This window comes from Suncus etruscus, chromosome 2, assembly GCF_024139225.1.
Source record: "Suncus etruscus isolate mSunEtr1 chromosome 2, mSunEtr1.pri.cur, whole genome shotgun sequence".
Lineage (NCBI taxonomy): Eukaryota > Metazoa > Chordata > Mammalia > Eulipotyphla > Soricidae > Suncus > Suncus etruscus.
The window spans coordinates 134942643-134962461 of NC_064849.1; the positions used below are offsets into that span (position 1 = coordinate 134942643).

General features: G+C 45.9%; 1 protein-coding gene across 1 annotated transcript in view; it reads right to left on the reverse strand.

Moving 5' to 3' along the window:
* LHFPL2 (LHFPL tetraspan subfamily member 2) overlaps positions 1-19819 on the reverse strand; it is a 152128-nt gene that overhangs the window by 3978 nt on the left and 128331 nt on the right. Inside the window, exon 3 of the mRNA XM_049766337.1 lies at positions 19001-19648. Coding sequence (XP_049622294.1) covers positions 19001-19430 — 430 coding nt within the window. The 5' untranslated portion in view covers positions 19431-19648. The remainder of the gene's footprint in view (positions 1-19000; positions 19649-19819) is intronic.

The following is a 19819-nucleotide window of genomic DNA, read 5'->3' on the forward strand; positions in this document are numbered from 1 at the left end:
AGTCTGTCTAGGTATTAATGAAATCATTTGGTTTTTTTTTTTGGCCTAAAATAGTCTTGTGAGGGGCCAGAGAGATAGCATGGAGGTAAGGCGTTTGCCTTTCATGCAAAAGGTCATCAGTTCGAATCCCGGCGTCCCATATGGTCCCCGTGTTTGCCAGGAGCAATTTCTGAGCATGGAGCCAGGAGTAACCCCTGAGCACTGCCGGGTGAGACCCAAAAACAAAAAAAAAAAAAAAAAAAAAGTCTTGTGTGATTAACCAAATCTTTTTCTCCATTTTCTACCTCTGAGCAGTTGTGCTCATTGAAATGAGTACAATATATAACACAATCGAACAGATTCTTAAGAATTTCTCTCTCTCTTTTTGTTTTAAATTTAATTTAAGCATCACACTGAGTAATGCTTAGAGGTTACTCCTACACTCCAGAATCACTCCTGGCTAGATTAAACCCAGTTGGCTGCTTACAAACACCCACTGTACTATTGCATCAGCCTTGTAAACAAAACGGATGCACTTTCATACTATAGGGCACAAGACCGAAAGCTCACAGTTGCTGTCATGAAGTCACTGGAGTTATGCCCGACTCTGACACCATGAGAACTCACCACAAAATACTTTCCTATGGTGCTCAGATCCTCCTGGGAAGTAGCAGGTTTAACACATTGATGTCAGCGTGCAACACTGGCCTCACACACTTGAATGTATTTAACACAAACACATTGAGTAGTTCTCAAGGAATCATGTGTCGGGGGATTGAATCCAGGTCAACTGTGCAAGACAAGAGCCTTAATCTTCTGTAGCACAAAACTCTATTTTGGTATCAGGACCCTTTTCCTGGCCGGAGCATTCATGCCCTTAGCTCTTTCAGGCTCCTCCTTTACTAATAGTACAAGATACTTGTAGTGCTTCGAATGCTCTTCAATCACAGAACCTTATAAATAGCCAATCTGATAGACGGCTGCATGTCTCAAGTACTATGTGTGTAGGGATTCCATCTACTCTCTTCTCCCAGGCTGTGATAATCCCATGAAAATACTATATGTGTATCTTTAGATAAACAAAATTTTAGATAAGCCCTTTAGATAAACATAATTTGCTAATGAAAATCATACATCTCGTTTTTCCTGGGTGTTTAGAAAAGGTGTGTTCACCAAGTAAATTCCAGATAGTTGAGTGGCTTGGATGGCTTGCAGGTGCAGGTGCTGGTCATACAAGTCTTTACCTCTGCCAGCTGACCTAGTGAAGTCTTGGAGATACACCCAATACACTCACCCATCTCCAGAGGGAACCTGGCTTTCATTTGCTGGCTTTCTAGGGTCTAAGAGATGTGGTTCTGAGACCTGACACACCCTAGCACACTTTTCCGGCTACACAGGTAATCTGGCTTTTCACCTGCATGCTCTCCTTTCTCACGGCTTCCACATCATCCTTAAATGCTAGCTTTCACTGTGGTCTTCATCCCAATCTATTTAAAATTTCTGTCATCTACCTTGTACTTTTGGCTTCCTCCCTTGATAATTTTTCTTAGTTATTACTAACATAGAATATACCTCATTAAGCCATTGGTGTGACTTGAAACATAATCAGGCATAGATCAATAGAATAACCCACATATACATGTCATCTAATCTACAATAGAGGCAAAACCATACAATGAAGAAAAAGTCTGAAAAATGAAAACTGGCGGCCACATGCAAAACAACAAAGATCAATATTATTGATAAAAGATTAGAGACTTGGTTATCAGGCCCCCAACTGTAAACTATAAAAGGAAAAAATAGGTACTTCACACCAGGACTGTTGACCTTAGAGATGGATTTGGAGGCTCAATCCCAATGTGAAGAAAAACAAAAAATAGAACTGCTCAATCCCAATGTCAAGGGAAACAAAAAACAAAGAGAATTACATCAAAGTTAAAATTACAGCAAAAATACAGATTTTGGGCCACACCTGATGGTGCTCAAGGGTTGATCCTGGCTCAAGAGTTACTCTGGAATCATTGCTGGTTTGCTCAGTGGACCCCATGGGATGCCAATGGGGATTGAAAATAAAATAAAATCACCACAAAGTCAAAAAAGGCAATCTTACCAACGGGCGAAGGTATTTGCACATCATCTATTTGACAAGGGGATGATACCTAAATAAATTGTCTCCTGCTGAGTAAGGCACTTACTTGCCTTATACACAGCTGGCCTGAGTTTGATCCTCAGCAGAGTAGCATGACTTCCTCCATGAGCAAAAGGAATTAGACACTTCTCCAAAGACGACATGCATTTGGCCTACAGACACAGGAGAAATTTCAACACCCCTCACCAGGAAATGCAAATCAGCACCACAGTTGTGCCTAGGAGAATGGACCATATCAAAATTGGAAGTAGGTGTTGGAGAAGATGTGGAGAAAAAGGAATACAGGGAAAGGGTATGTTAATTGTGTAATGTCCAGGGGAAATGGTGTGGAGAGTCCTTAACTGAGTAAACAGTTATAGAAACGAAAACATGTGACTGCTTGGCATTTCTCCATAGGTTATGAAAACACTACAAAGGATACTAGCACCCAAGTGTTCCAGTATTGGCTATCTTCACAGTAGTAGAGACATGAATGTTGGTGGAATACTACTATGCCACTAAAAGAGCTCAAACTTCCTCAGGGACCAACAGGATCTTGAAATGACTGCAAAGTGAAATAAGGAATGAAAAGCCTATTACTGGATACTTTCATTCAGATGTGGAAAATGAATTAGCAAAGCAAATGAACAAGCAAGAAACAACAAAACTACTAACTAGACTGAAAACTCTGGCGAGTACTACAGGACAAGGGGAGAGGGACTCAGAATGAGCAGATGGGTCAGTGAGCTGGCAGAAATGGTGACGATTACATAAAGAGATGTGATTTCAGGGAGCCCTGAAATCTAATAGTATAAACTAATGATAATTAAGTGAAGGGGTAAAAGTGTAAAAGAAGTGCAAGAGAGACAGTACAGGAGTCTGGTTGCTTGCCTTGCACATGCCTTACCTGTGTTCAATACCTGGCATCACGTATAGTACACAAAAGCTCCATCAGGAATGATCCCTGTACTCAGGAGTAAGCCCTAAGCACAACCCTTCCCCACACCCCCAGTTTTGAGTCACAACCTGGCAGCGCTCAGGGGTTCCTCCTGGCTCTACACTCAGAAATCGCTCCTGGCAGGTTTGGGGGACCTTATGGGATGCCGAATTCAAACCACCATCCTTCTACATGCAAGGCAAACGCCTTACCTCCATACTATCTCTCCAGCCCCCACCTTTTTTTTTTAAATTGGAGATTGGGGAAGAGTAAAGCCCAAGAAAGCAAAAATAAAAACTGAAAACGTTTTAAAAGTGAAAAAATACCAGATTTCATCTATAATAAATTACTTCATATGGCTCAACTAATGAGTCATATAACTATTTAGATAATCCAAATCCTAATTTTATGCTCCACGAGGGTGAGAATTTTATATATTTACTTCAGTTAATCCTATCTAGCTGGTACTTGACCAGTACATTCCATCTATAGGCTCTTCATAAAGCTATCAGTGTAATAATGTATGTTATAAGAAAATATTTCTTGGGGCTGGAGTGATAGCAGAGTGGTAAGGTGTTTGCCTTGCATGCAGCCAACCCATGACAGACCTGGGTTTGATCCTCAGCATCCCATATGGTCCCCTGAGCCTGCCAGGAGTGATTAGCCAGGAGTAACCCCTAAGTGCTGCTGGGTGTGACCCTCCCCCCAAAAAGAAAGAAAATATTTCTAAACTGTAATGCCCTGGGGAAGGAAGTTTGACAAAACTCAAATAGATAATAATGGAATTGTCTATGTGAAAGCACACACTGACCCTGGCTGCTGACTGGCTTCCCAAGCAAACCTATGCTCCAAATCTGAAATGTGATGACCCAAGACCAGAGGGCAGTCTTAAAGCCCAGTATTTCTGAAAAGAGCATGTGAATCCAAATAAAACAGCAAACCTGCCACCTGGTATAGTTCATTCCAAACTTGGACAGCACCCCTAGGACTTAGCAGCTAGATTATGAGAGGCCACAGGGAAGAGGGGATATGTGGTTTGTACTAAGTTTCACCTTAAGAGCCAAAACCAAAAAAAATCTGTGCTTCCACTGCAGATAAGGAAAAAACAAAACAATTTTTGGGCTGAGGAGAGAGCTGGGTTAAGGATGCAAGAACCAGTTTGACACTCCCCTCACTTATGCCCTCCTACCCTCACCATCACTACTTTGCCCTCGAACCATCAGTCGAAGCCCAGCTTGTGAGTCCCCTAAACACACTTGGGGTACACTCTCTTCCCCAATTAAGCAGTTCTGAAAATGAGGCCAACTCTTGTACATTCTTCCTTTTCCTCTTTCTTGAGTACAGGTCTATGGGTGTGTGTGTGTGATTTCAGAATGGTGGCAGAGAAAGTATGAACTATGGCTTTTCTGCTGAATAAGAGGGGTGGGAGAGGAGAAGAAAGGAAAGGAAAAAAGGGAAGGGGAAGGGTGAGGAGGGGAGGGGAAGGGGAAGAGAGGAGAAGAGGAGAGGAGAGGGGAGGGGAGGAGAGAAAAATGTTGTTATGGGACCAGGGCCTTTCTTCAGACTAGCATCTGGCTGAGCAGGAGGGAGAGCAAGGTGCACAGATAATGCTAGTCAGGGTGCCATCCCCTGTCAGGACTGACTGCCAAGTCCATGAAGGTACCATTTCCCACAGCCTAACAGTCAGGTTCTGCTTCTCACTGCCTCCCCATTCAATATGCTAGAGAGGCTCAGAGGTGCTAGCACCTGTGGGGGTGTGTCTGGAAAGGTCTGTGGCAGGTCATGACCCTTAAAATGCCTCCTTGAAGCCCTCATAGGCTGTGGCTCTCAATGCCCATGTGTCCCTCTGCCATCCTTTTTCCCTTGAACTGGAAGGTGCTTCGGGTCTGACCCTGGCTGCGCTGCAGCTTGGTCCCCGGGGCATAGGGACTTACAGGGTCTCATCAGGTAACCTAAACAGTGTTTGGGTCTGCAGTATTTTGCTCACCCTGGCATTTCCAGATCCAAAAGTATAGACACAGTAGGAAAAGTGAGTCCCAACCACTCTGTCCAACTCCATCATTGTTCCTGACATCTTTGGGCATTTCCTGCTACTCCAAAGTCAAAAGTTTTATATGAAATTTAGCTTTCATCAAATCCTTCAGGTGGGAAGACAAACAGCTCCAGATGCCTGCCAGGCCTCCTGCTGGAGACTGAACACCCCAACTACGCTTCCCTGGGACCCAAGACCAGCTGAAGGGCTGCTGCCTAAAAAAAAGGTGGTTGTGTCAGCCCTCCCCACCCCATGCTGCTGGACCAAAACAGGAGTTTTGGTGCACTCAGGTGCAGCTGGGGGGTGCTTTGTTTTGTAAGTAAGGTGGAATTCCAAGAAAGGCCGTTGATTCTTAGTGGCTAAAAACTAGTGCCTGAATTTCCAATGAGATGCTAGAAGGAGGGTGAACCTGAGCCAATCAGCTTGAGGGAAGTGGGGCAAGTTTTCACCTCCCACATGCTTCCTTGCCTCATCAGCTCTCATCAGCTTCTCATCAGAAGGCCCGACTGGGCCTTCCTGCCTGCCTGAGAAAATTTAGAAAGCTTCTGGGGTGTCTTGAGACATCCCTCTCACTGATGCCATCTGCTTTGGTGCCAAGGAGCTTTCCTCAGGCCAGGAGGTCCCTGAGGGGAGCCTCTGGAAGGGGCACAGGCCTCCCCTGAGTCCTCACAGGCAGCTGGATCTAAACTGACCAAATACCCTAACATCTGCACTCACAGCAGATCTTTTCTGGTAAATGGGCTTGCCATTTACAGAGTCTCTTAAGGTGATCTAAACAGTGTTTGGGTTTGCAGAGCTGTATTTTGCTCGTCCTGGCATTTCCAGATCCTAAAGTATAGGCACAGTAGGAAAAGTGAATCCCAACCACTCTTTCCAACTCTATCATTGATCCTGACATCTTTGGGCATTTCCTGCTACTCCAAAGTCAAAAGTGAATGGGTGTTCACTGCTGTACAGCAGCCTCAGGGCAGGGTGGAGGTGGCTGAGCTAGAAGGGGTTCAGGAACACCTACCCTAAGCTCTGAACTCTGTCTCTGTAAGGAACCTTCCCCATGTGTCCCAGCCCCAAACCTCTCCACTGTGAGGCATTGTCCACCACAGGCTGTCCTGTGCTCTCAGAGACCTGTAGATGGGCATCATCAGCTCTCTGCTTTGGTTTTCAGTCAGACCCACATATACTTTGGGGGTGCAGGGGATCAAGCCCAGGTCGGCTGCAATATAAGGCAAACACCCTCCCTGCTATGTTATTGTTCCAGCTCTACCACATTAGCTGTCATGTACAGAATGCCTGGGTGGGTGCAGATTCAAATTCTCTGGGCTGCCACCTTTCCTCTAGATGTGAAACCCCCATCTAATCACCCAGTCCACGTCCAAACATCAACTCTAACATAGTGTCACAACTCAGCACAACACAAATCTGCTGGTGTGTCACTTTTTACCTTCAACCTCTGAATGCCTCCCTGGTTATAAAACAGCTCCTGGCTCACTTAGGAACACAGAAATCTAAGCAAACACCTGTTCCCCTTTTAATTTAGCTCTGGAAAAAAAAATAAAACTGGGGAAGAGGGGAAGCTATATCCAGAGCCATCTTCTCTATTGTGGCCCTGGAGTGTGTGCTGGGGAACCTTCTGGCACTGCACATCCCCAACACAGCGATATGGACCACACACACCAACAGTCCGTGTACTTTCCTGTCTGTAGTCAATGAGAGAAAGCTCCTCTCCAAACTCAGTCAAAACCCTAAACCCCACTTCTAGGAGCTCAGGCCACGTCACAGCTCCAACAGTTGGTCCTGAGTCATGGTCAAGGCTGTGATGTTTTTCTGTCCCCATTTCTGTGGCCCCTGAGCCCTGGCTCCACCCTCACCTCACAGGGCATCTACAAGTCAGGAATTTCTGAACAGCACTTTTATAAAAGTAGCCTGATAAAGGGTGAGTAATAAAGTGAGTCCAGTTTATATCCCCTTGCATTTAGGGAAATAGCCTAAGAGATAGAGATAAAGGTCTTGCCTATGAGAGGGCCTAGATCCTATCCCTTGCACACTCATGTTCTGCCAGGTGGGATTCTCCATGATAAAAACAAAACTATTTGTAACGGGGGCCAGAGAGATAGCATGGAGGCAAGGCCTTTCATGCAGGTCATTGGTTCAAATCCTGGCATCCCATATGGTCCCCTGAGCCTGCCAAGAGCAATTTCTGAGCCTGGAGCCAGGAGTAACCCCTGAGCGCTGCCAGGTATGACCCAAAAACCAAAACAAACAAACAAAAAAACCTATTTGTAACCTCGGGGTGATTTGTATTTTTCTTTTCCAAAATTTGTTTTGTTTTTTGTTTGCTTGCGGTCCACACCCAATGGCCTTACTTCTGGCTTTGCATTCAGAAATTACTCCTGGCGAGGAACCAGAGGGAAAGCACAGTGGTAGGGTGTTTGCCTTACACAAGGCTAACACAGGACAGACCCCAGTTTGAATCCTGGCATCCCATATGATCTCCCAAGCCTGCCAGGAGCGACTTCTGAGCACAAGGCCAGGAGTAACTCCTGAGTGCTACCGGGTGTGACCCAAAAACAAACAAAAAGAATTATTCTTGGTGTGATAGGTGGGCCATGTGAGATGCTGGAGATCTAACGCTGGTTGGCCACGTGCAAAGCAAACACCCTACCCGCTATACTATGCTCTGGCCCTCAAAGGTTTTTCGATTTTTAAACTTAAAACATAATCCATAAAACCAAACAAATAGGGGGCTGAATAGACAGCGAAGAAACTAAAACAATTGCAAGTGACCATTTTGTTTGAACACTGGTTTGATTCTCAGAATAACATCATGTGCAAAGGATGACCAGGAATGACCCCTGAGCACAGACCCAGGTGTAAGTCCTGAGGACTGCAGGGTATGGTAAAACAAAACAAACAAAACAAAAAACCAAATAGTTGGGTTAGGAGCTAGAGAGATAGCACAGCGATAGGGTGTTTGCCTTGCATGCAGCCGATCCAGGACAGACGGTGGTTCAAATCCCAGCATCCATATGGTCCTTCATGCCTTCAAAGAGCGACTTCTGAGCACAGAGCTAGAAGAGGAGTAACCCCTGAATGTTGCTGGGTGTGACAACTCCCCCCCAAAAAAACCCCAAATAGTTGGGTTTTAGGGATTATTGGTACTAAAATTATTCTTACTGGTGTTTTGGAAGATGGTTCTATTAATTTTTTTGTTGTTGTTTTTGGGTTTTTTTTTTTTTTTTTTTTTTGGTTTTTGGGCCACACCCGGCGGTGCTCAGAGGCTACTCCTGGCTGTCTGCTCAGAAATAGCTCCTGGCAGGTACGGGGGGACCATATGGGACACCGGGATTCGAACCAACCACCTTTGGTCCTGGATCAGCTGCTTGCAAGGCAAACACCGCTGTGCTATCTCTCCGGGCGCGGCTCTATTAATTATTTACACCCTGTCTAGGAAGGTAGAGTCCACGTCAGAGTCGCAACTCAGCATCTGCTAAACCTTTTGCTGCTTTCCCCAAATCTAGAAAGTCACATCTGGCCAGCACAAACTCATCATCAGAGCACTGATGTTTAGGTAGGGAATTCTCCTCAGCCTGGGATACAGGCAGGAAGGACCCTAAAGGAGACACCATCCACCTGTGCTGATACTCTGAATTGTAGCCTCACCAGTGTCATACACTGGTCAGAAAAAAGAACAGCCAGAAGAAGAATGGGAGGTCAGCGTTTTGCTTGATAAAATAAACACACTGGGAATAATCACTATCTCCTTTCGTTAACATTTCATAAGATACAAAAACTGGGGGGAGAGTTATCTGAAATAAAAGAGGTCTTGATATGGCCAACCTAGTTCACTCTCCAGCACTACATGGTCCCCCAAGTTGTGGTGGGTACAGCTTTAGAGGCCCCAAGAACCTTAGGAATGTGGCCCAGGAAATTTCTCGCACAGTAGGGCTCCTGCAGCACTGAAAACACAATTCTTGCATTTGGTACAAAACTCACAGGAATGAAGGAGCATTCTGTTAGGATGGGACTTCCTTCTAAAGGAACCTGCTGGGGACTCTGAAGAAACAGGGAATACATGAGAAGGCCCTTTTCCAGCCTCCATCTCTTCAAAACCCAGAATCAAAGCTTGTTTCACTCTACATCATTTTCAAATCCCAAGTGTATATGGACAAGCAGACTAGGCTAAAACCTAATAGTGATCACTTTGTGGGGGCAAGTAAGATGGAGGAGGGCGGAGGATGCAGAAGGTCAGGGGTAAAGCAAAGTGACTGTGGGGTCATGGGACAGATTATATCCACCTACTTTCATAGTACCTCGTCAAGAACAGAGGTTTTTTTAGGCTGCTGGGAGGTTAAAATGGAGTTGCCAGCAGGCAAGGTAAGCACCTTGAGCCCTGTGCTATATATGGGCCACACTGGAAGGTTTTAATCAGGATTTTTCTGAGGACAGGAAAGAGGCAGTGGCAGGTGACCATCATTTATTTTAAGGCTTGTCCTAATGCTTATACTTACCTTCAGGGTCTGAGAGGTACTCTCTGGCTAACACTTCCATAAACACTAATTGGTTAGAAAAAAATCCTGGAGGTGGAAGGGGTGGGCTGGGAACAGCAGATGATGGGAAACTTCAATAGAGGCAAAAGATCAGTCATCATGAAAAGCCCGAGGCCACCAGAGGAAATTTAATTTATCAAAATTAATGGCCATCAATTAAGACTTATCTGATAACCCCATAAAATGCAGAGAAACAATTTATAGGATGCCACTTCCCCCAACCCCATTGCTTCCCTGAGTCTCAGAAAAGATGGGTGTTTAGATGCAAATGACTTCCCGGGCAGCTCTGGAAAGCCTTAACTGCTAAAAAGCAACCTTGCAAACTAATTTAGCAGTGAGTTAGTGAGGAAGTTTACCTTGGATTCCAAGCAAGAAGCTATTTCCTAAACTGCTTATATGCAACTGGGAGAAATTTATGAAATGTTTTCTTGATAAATTATTCAGCCAACATGCCAGATTAAGAAAGAATTCCTGTTTTTTTCACTATAACCAACATGCATTGATACTTCAAAACAAGCTGCCAAAATAAAGGCAGAATACAACTGCGTAAAAGGCCCTTCAAGCTTTTCTTTTCAGGATAATAGGCCATTTCTTGCCTCCTTAAGATCTCAGGGGAAAAGATGCTGTTAAATAATTCCTACAATGGAGGGAGGCCGGAGCAATGGTGTGGAGCCATAAAGCATCTGCCTTGCCAGCACTAGCCTAGGATGGGCTGCGGTTTGATCCCATGGCATCCAATATGGTCCCCCACGCCAGGAGCGATTTCTAAACACATAGCCAGAAGTAACCCCTGAGCATCACCGGGTGTGCCCCCAAACAAACAAACAAAAAAATAATTCCTACAACTAACCAGGTGTCATCTCTTCAATATGAGGAGCTTGCAGTTTGCCTAGACGCCCTGGTAGTCACTATGCTTTCTGGTTTAAAATGATTTAACATCAGGGCTGAATGACAGTATAGGACATAGGGTTCCTAGATGCATGTGACTAACCTGGATTTGAACCCCAGCACCCTATATGGTCCTTCCATACTGCCAGGAGTGAGTGATCCTTGAGCACAAAACCAGAAGTAAACCCTACACACTGCTAGGAATGCACTCTCCCCCCCAAAAAGCAAACAAAAGTTTATAAAAAAATATATATATATATAAAATTGGCTTCATTTTCTCAATATGTGCATTTTCAATTTTGACTACTGGAGGCTATCATTTAAAGATAATTATTGCAAGGCATTTATTTTTCTTAATTTTATTTTACTGAAACCATTGTGATCTACAGAGTCCTTCATAGTTGAATTTCAGATATACAGTAAGTCAGAGCCATTCCCACCACCAGTGTCAATGTCCCTCCACCGATGGCCCCAGAGTGCATCCTATACCACCACCCTTTAGTATAATAGGTCCCTTTAAGTTTAGATTGTTAAAGTTTAGGTCTCTTGATTCTTTTATCATTGACTTTGGCTTGGATATTTAGTTCGTCCTTATATTTCCCCACCAATGCATCTGAGACCACATGGCCACTGATTGCAGGGCATTTAAAAGCTACTGGGAAAACTCTCCAGTGTGTGATCTGTCAGCAGGCTGATCAGCTTCACACAAGGCTTGTTTTTTTCCTCCTGAAGTGGTCACCGATGAGAATAGCATTGCTGCATTAAGCTCGAGCAGAGCACATCAGCAGCTCAGGTAAATATTCACAGTCATACTAAAGCAATTATTTGCTAATAGAATTTGAACATAGATCTTCCTTGGCTCTGTGATAATTTATGTCTACAATGAAGTGGTTACCATGGCAAGCCACCTTCCACATTTTATTTGCATCTCATTTGCTTTATCTGAATTTTAAGAGAGTTGGTAATTTTCTTCTGGCCTGTCCACTGGTCTTTAAAAATAGGTCCCAGGCCTTAGATTTACTCAAATTAATGCCTGCTAGGCTCAGTAACTTTTAGGCAATAATTTTTTATCTAACTTTATGGTTGAAAATATTTCACAAATTTGTTCCCTTTATAATGAGGTGTGTGTGTGTGTGTGTGTGTGTGTGTGTGTGTGTGTGTGTGTGTGTGTGTGTGTGTGTGTGTGTGCCTTTGCTTTTCAATGGGGACAGTTTATGAAACTGAGTCAAATGTGACTAGGAAGCAGAAACTTGAATTGTAGGCCCAAACCTCTAGTCTTTGGTACTAGGTAGGCAGCCAATAAAAGCTTTTTGAATTGAAATTTAGTTCCCACCTGCCTTGTAACTCTTCAGTAGGCCTGAATCTTTTCCCAAGGGATCACTAACAGTTGCTGAATTAGCAAATGTGTCCATCCTATCAGTGTGTCCAACTGATGCAGAGAAGCTTACTTGTGGTGGAGAGAGGCATTGTCTGCCTGTGGAGCCAAGAAAGTTTTTCCACTTTCCCTCGGTGTTTTGAAATCGAGCAACCAGAGTCACACTGCCCTGGGAGAAAATTCACAGGAACAGTCAACTTGTATAACTACTTATAAACGGAGTCAGAAACCTCTCCCCACTCCATCTGTCTCTCAAATCAGGTTCTTTCACTCTATTTGGAAGGTTGAGCTACTCTCTTTTGGCCTGGCCAGCATGGGGAAGGGTCAGGGATAAATCAAAACCAACCCTGAGAATACCAAGGTCGAGATAGAGATCAGTGGCTAATCTGGGGCCTCCCAGACCTCCACTACAAAGCACTTTTCCCAGCTGCAAATGCAAAGCTGACCCTCCTGGCTCAGATTCTCCTCCTTGGAGTGCCTGCCCCACATTTTTCCCCTCATGCATCCTCACCCATGGGAAAGTTGAGTCTGTGCACACCGGGCTGGGAGTCATCAAAGCAAGTCTCAAGAACACACTCCCCAGCAAAGGCAGAGTTCAGCCCCAAGGCAATCAGCAATCTGTGTGGTCAGACTGGCAGAGCAGCTTGCTGAGGCAATTCTGCTGCAAGGAACAGGCTATAGGCAGACAACAGCCATGAGGAGAGGGAGCAGAGGGTGTGAGCACCAGACACAGAGGAGCAAGCAAGCCTGAGACAAGCCTTTGAAAGCACAGGCAGCGAGCCCAGCCGCTCCTGTGCTCATCCAAGCTTCAGGGCAACCCCAGAAGAATTGTCCATGCCAGAGTCAGGGAGCCAACTCCTGAGCTCATTTCAATGGCCTGTGTCCCAAACCTGAGTCACTGGGGATTCCACAGACTTCTAAGAGAGTCCTCCATGCATTTCCAAAAACAAACTGCTTGATGTCATGGAAAACCAGATCTTTGCATTCTACAGTTTCACCATGGATTACATCCAGGTCACAACCTAAGGAAGACAGCTGGCAAAAAGCAGTCCTGCTGGCAGCGTACCCAGCTTTGTAATGAATCCCAGTGGACTCTGAGCTGCATGTGTTTCTGGCCCTGCCAAGTCCTGGACAAGTGTGCACCTAGTGAAGAGCAATCAGCCTGTGATTTATTCCACCAGAGGCATCTAAGAGTCACCTGCATTCAAGGCGGTGCAGAAAGACTCACACAGGAAGGAACCACTTGCTCTCCTATTGCTTCAACTTTAAAAATAAGATTCGAGGAATGTCACATCATACCCACAGCTCTTTAGATAAAAACAAGTTGCTAAGATTTTCAGGGGATGATGGACCATTCTCCTGTTCAACCTCTTTACACCTGTGGACTAGCAGCTGCCATGTATTATTGGTGGATGGGCAGTTACAACCAAGGCAAGAGACCAGGTTTCTAGCCCATCTATACCTAGGGTTGAGAAACACTGGTCTAACCCTTGTAGTTAAGGCTGTTTTCATTAGAACAAGGTATATTAAAACCTGGGGGCAGGGAGGTAGCTCAACAGGCTGACACAATGCTTTGCAAACTAGAGCTCTAGGTCCGATCCCCTGAACTATTGCTAAGTGTGGCCCCAAAGCAACAAAAAACAGTACACACACACACACACACACACACACACACACACACACACGCACACACACACACACACACACACACAACCAAAGGCCTGGATAAAGATAAAGGTTATGAAACATGCCAGTCCTTAGAATGCAGAAATGATAGGAAATCTTGTACTCAAAAGCAGGAATACTGAAGCACTGCTGTCTGTAGTTACCATAATCACATATAGCTACTGCTTATTACTATATCTCAACACCAACTTAAGCCTTTTCTTCTATTATTTAATTTAATTCTCAGAACATCCCTGAGGTAAGGTGGTGCTATTAGAACCATTCACAAATGAGAAAAAGAAGGCTTGGAGAAGTGAAGTCAGCTAATCACAGCTTGAGAGGTTTCTCCAAGATCTCACAGTAAGAAACTGTCAGTGGAGCCACCTACAACCAACACAAACCAATTGCCACCAATTGTCAGATCATGTCAGCAGGTTAACCATGGTAATAACTGTATTTTCTTATTCATTTAACCCATATTTTGAGGTTTCTATGGAGGCAGCATATTCTTTTATATCCAATTTCAAAAAAAAATCCAGATCTGTTTTTGTTATAGACAAAAACATTTTTTAGAACAAAACTTCATTTTGTTACAGACAATGAAGGCCATACAATACGAGGGTAAGGTGTCATAAAGGAATATGCTTACCGTACCTTGTACTTTTTCCATCCAGTTACATGTTAAAATGTTATTTATGCCCAAATGAAAAGCAGAATAAATAGACAATACATTTCCAAAGACTGCTTTTGTCACTCTGGCAACTACTTCCTTCCTCACCATTAGTACCCTGGCAGGTAGACCTATGGCTGAGAGGGTGCTGGGGCGTGAGCAAGTTGCCTGGCAGGATGCTGGGTTTTCACAGCTGCAAGTTCTCTGCATGCATGTGTGGCAGGGCTGAACAGATGCTATTAGAAATTGGCCAGGAGAGGAGAAACAAGGCAGCTGTTTCACATATTGATAAAGTGACTCTCCTAGCTGGAAACTCCAGGCTAGCACCGAGACTGGGATGGACCATCCAGTGTAGATGTCTATCCACAGAAAGGGCCACTAAGTATCCCATGCAGTTAAAAATCACCCTGGCAGGGCCAGAGAGATAGCACAGTGGTAGCGCGTTTGTCTTGCATGCGGCCAATCCGGGAGGGACCTGATTCAATTCCTGGCACCCATATGGCCCCCCAGCCTGCCAGCAGTGATTTCTGAATGCAGAGCCAGGAGTAACCCGAGCATCACTGAGTGTGGCCCAACGACTAATAGATAAATAAAGTTGGGGTTTTTTTTTGTTTGTTTAAAAAAAAAAAGAAAAGAAACAGCAGGGCTGGAGCGATAGCATGGAGGTAAGGCATTTGCCTTTCATGCAGAAGGACAGTAGTTCAATTCCCGGCATCCCATATGATCCACTGTGCCTGCTATGGGGGATTTCTGAGCATAGAGCCAGGAGTAACCCCTGAGCGTTGCCAGGTGTGACCCAAAAAGCAAAAAAAGAAACAGCCTGGGGCGGGAGAGATAGCATTGGAGGTAAGGTGTTTGCCTTGCATGCAGAAGGATGGTGGTTCAAATTCCGGCATTCCATATGGTCCCCAGAGCCTGCCAGGAGCGATTTCTGAGCATAGAGCTAGGAGTAACCCTTGAGCGCTGCCAGTGTGACCAAACAACAACAACAAAAAGGAAATAAAAGAAACATCCTGGCTTCTTGGTGGAAAGATAATTGTTCTTTCTTCTATTTCCACATTTAGCTCTAAATCAGTGGCCTCAGGAGAAGCAGCCTAACTCTGTAGGAATCCCTACCTCCAATCTTTAATATGTGCAGTAATTTGGGACTTTTTTCCCCTCCTTTGAGATGTTAGGCAGACTACATAAGTGGTAGACGTGAGGAAGAAGCTGAAATTTCCTGTAGAAAAATTGAACATTGAGGCCGAAGTGATAGCACAGTGGTAGGGCATTTGCCTTGCACGCAGATGACCTCAAAGGAAACCCTGATTTGATCCCCAGCATCCCATATGGTCCCACGAGCCTGCTAGGAGAGATTTCTGAGCACAGAGCCAGGAGTAACTCCTGAGTGCTCCCAGGTGTGGCTCAAACCCCACCCCCAAATCTGAACATTGGGAGCTGGAGAGATAGCACAGAGGGTAGGGTGTCTTGTCTTGCAGATAGTTAACCTGGATTTGATACCCCAGCATGCCACCTGGGCACCCAAAGTCCCAACAGGAGAGATTCCTGAGCATGGAACAAGAAGTAAGCCCTGAATACTGCTGGGTTTGTTCAAGAAATAAGAAAAAAGAAAGAAAAAGAAAATTTGAGGTTTTGGAAGAGAGACCGTTGAAGATGATCTCACAACCAACAGCTCAGACAGACGATGACTGTGTTTCATCCACCTTCCCAGGAGTCCAATGTGAAGAGAACATCAGAACTAAGTCACTGACGATGAATAATGCCTAAAACATGTCCTCATCTTGGTGCCAGTTGGCCATTTCTGTGAAACAGCAAGCAACAGTCCCGGAAAGATTTGTTGGATTAATTCACAAGTTTCAAGCTTGAATCCAGTAGACCAATATATCTTCCTAAAAAGGCATACCAAACTGAAGGGCACCCTGTACTCTGCTTCTGTAGATACCAAAAAACTCCAGGCTCTGCCAGGTCTTTGATGTCCTACCCCAGTGTGAGCGATCACTTATTTTCTCAGACCTACAAATACTCTCAAGAAAGACAGCCCCGGAGGTTTCTGGGGTAGCATGTTAACACAAACTAAAGATAAAAGATCCCAGGGGATGGGCAGCTCCAATCAAATGAGGGAAATGAAGAGACACCCACCTCTGGTCAAAGAAGGCTCCTCCACTTCAAACTCTGGCTTCCTTTGACCCACCTGTTCCCTTAGACTTTTCAGAAGCCGTTAGCAAGCCCTTGAGCAGAAATTGTAAAATACACCTACGGTGTATCCGCCCCCTCCAGGGAGGGCCATTTCTCTGATAAAATGAACCAACACCAAAACCTTTCCCAGTTCATGCTCCCAGGTGAAATGCCAAGTGGAAGGGAACAGATTACCAATTTCAGAAGCGACTTAAAAGGAGGTAGTAGGCTTCAAAATTAAATTAAAATAAAAACTAATGTATCTTCCAAATGCTAAGGAGCAGGCGAGGGTATATGTACCCCAACATAACAGGAATAGTCATTGGCTGAAACCTCTGCCCTGTTCTCCCAGTTTCCTGCATGCCTGAGAGTCTGTCTGGTCACTAGTGTGCTGGCTGCGGAGAGCAGATGTTAGGAGATGAAGGTCCTGTGTGTGTCCCAAGTCCATGCAAATGCATCAGACTGTGAAGCAAGTTCCCTGTTCATTTCTCGGAACCAGGATACCCCCTCCCCCATAGGTCCCTAAGATTTGAGAAATAGAAAACATTTCCTTATCAGCTCTTTAGGGGAAAAAATGTTGTTTGATCTGTAATTTTGGAAGTGAGCCCTGCTGAGCTGCAGTTTGCTACAAGGCAGCCTGGAGTTCAATCATTTGGGGTTTGTTTATTTATAGACTCCAGGGGCTAATGGCCACTGTGGGCGGGGCCCACCATGGAGATTCAGACTCCAATGTCAGTCACTGCCATCAGTGTATCATCACTTCTCTCTATTTTATGACAGTTTAAAAAGTGGCCAATTAGGTAATTGGAGAGACCATTCAAGGGAGTGTGGAATAGGCGTAAGAGGACAATATGCAGAGGACATGGCCTCCCAAGCAGGAGTTGAATGCAGCTTTTTTTTCTTTGGGGTCACATCTGGCTATGTTCAGGATCAGTCCTGGTGGTGCTTGGGAACTATTTGTGGTGCTGGGGCTCGAACTCAGGTCATTCACATGCAAAGCAAGTGCCCTACCCATTGTTCAATTGCTCTAGCCCTGAGACATAGCTCTTAAGTTCCCCAGAATTTATATCCCCCCAAAGTGAATAAATTGGGTCAGAGTATGCAAAGGTCTGAAACTCTTGCCTGGGCATGAGGAGAACCTCTCAAATTGGATCCACAAGCATCACATGATCCCCCAAAGAACTACTGGGTATAAAGGAACAGGCAGATCAAGACTCAACAGGGTACCCAGCTGGCCAGTGCCACTGGAAATGGTCCCTGGCCCCTGAGCAATGTCTGAAAAGTCTCTCATCTCAACAAAGGCATATGACAGTGAGTAACTGGAGCCAGGAAGGTAATGCAAGTGGCAGAGCACAGTCTAGGCACAGTCCCAGCATCATGTGGCCTCCCCATTGGCTCCCCAAATGCCTCCAGGTAGAGTGCTGGTGGTTTCCAAACAACACTGATCCTAGTGTGTAGCTGCCCTTGAGCAATAGTACAGCGGTAGGGCGTTTGCATTGCACTGCCAATTCTGGATGGACTCTAGTTCGATTCCCAGCATCCCATATGAACCCCAAGCCTGCCAAGAGAAACTTCTCAAGGCAGAGCCAGGAGTAACCCCTGAGGGCTGTCCGGTGTGACCCAAACACAAAACAAACAAACAAAACAAAAATTGGTAATTTTTCGTCTTAGAAATCAAATCCATCTATTCTAGAGTATGTCTTTGGACTTAGCTAAGATACACACACGAGAGATTTTTTGAGCTGCTCAGAGTAAGTCCCCTAAGTTTGGGCATATGGGGCATTTGTTGCTTGAGAACCATCTTTCAAGTTCACCCAGGGAAAGCCTGAGAAAGTGCTGTCAGCAGTGGGAATTCTCCTGCAGTCACCTGCCTTACGTCTTGGGTCTCATACTCTGCCTATTCCCAACAAGCTCACTAAAAGAAAGCCCCAGAAAGCAAAAGAGTGAGTTTGTCTGTTCTGATGTAAGCCTGTGAAACAGTCAGTCAGGCTTCAAGAGACAGAGAATTTAAACCAGAACATTATCAACACAGAGTAGCTGGTTGTGTTTCCGAAAGCCCAGGCTGAAATCCACCTGTACCCCCATTTCTCTGCTCATTGTGTCTGCTGCAGGTGGGGCTCCCACCAACGTGGAGGAGGTGACCCGTCTCCACGGGAAAAAGCAAAGTAGCTCCTCCACTAAAACCCAAGGTAGGATGGAAGAAAAGTGCCATGGAGGGACTGACCCTTCTTCCTGGTGAGTGAGCTTAAGAGGACACTAGGAAGGAGGGGCCAGAGAGATAGCATGGAGGTAAGGAGTTTGCCTTCATGCAGAAGGTCAGTGGTTCGAATCCTGGCATCCCATATGGTCTCCCGAGCATGCCAGGAGCGATTTCTGAGCGCAGAGCCAGGAGTAACCCCTGAGCGCTGCCGGGTGTGACCCAAAAACCACACACACACACACACACACACACACACACACACACACACACAAGAGGGCACTAGGAAGGCAGCAGGCTCAAGCCAAGACCAGGAAACTACCAGCTTACACAAAGTATATCTGCAACGGCCATAAATGAGTCATTGACAGCACACGACTAAGCGGCACCAACGCACACTGCCCACCTACCTGCGATTCCTTGCAACAGCCCGCAGACGTTGAAGATGCTTTTCTTCATGATGCTCTGCACACACATGGTGAAGACGGACACCAAGGCCACAGTACAGAGGATGAAGATGCCGACGGCCAAGAAGATCGCGGTGGCTTGCCAGAAGCCGCTGGCAATCTCGCCAAAGCTCTCGGCATAGGGCCCGCAGAGCGTCTCCCGCTGGAAGTGTTGCATCCCAGGATTGCGAATGCAGCGGGCATAGATGCCCAGGGTGGGGTGGTAGGGCTCCGAGGGGCCCGCGCTGGGCTGGTCGGGCTCGGTGTGGCCACGCGTCTTAGCTTTCCCGACGAGCCAGTCTGCACTCATGAAGGCGATGAGCTCTGCAAAAGCCACCACGATGCTCAAGAGGGTCCAGAGCATGGAGCGACAGGTGACAATGACATGACACATATTGATCGATGTGCAAGGCAGAGAAGAAGAGGCAGGCGTCCGTGGAGTGAACAGTTTCAAGGAAGGGGGAGGCTCAGGAGGAAGTCTGGGTCAGCCTCGGCGTCAGTCTCCCAGCCTGGATCTGCTCTCCTCTGCCAGCGGTGGTTGGCAGTGCTGTCTGCAGGCGTGTCTGCCGTCCAGGGTTGTCATGCTCCCTGGGCCCCAGTGCGCAGCCTCACCTACAGGACAGACGGCAGGAGGCGGAGGTTAGTGGCAGGCCTCGCCCCCAGCCCAGCCTCCCAAACTCCCGGTCCCCAAACACTAGAGTTAGTTCCGCCCCTCGGCGTGGGCGTAGCCGCCCTTTGGCCGTGTCCAGCGCCAGGGAGTGCAAATCTTGAGCTGCTGGCTGC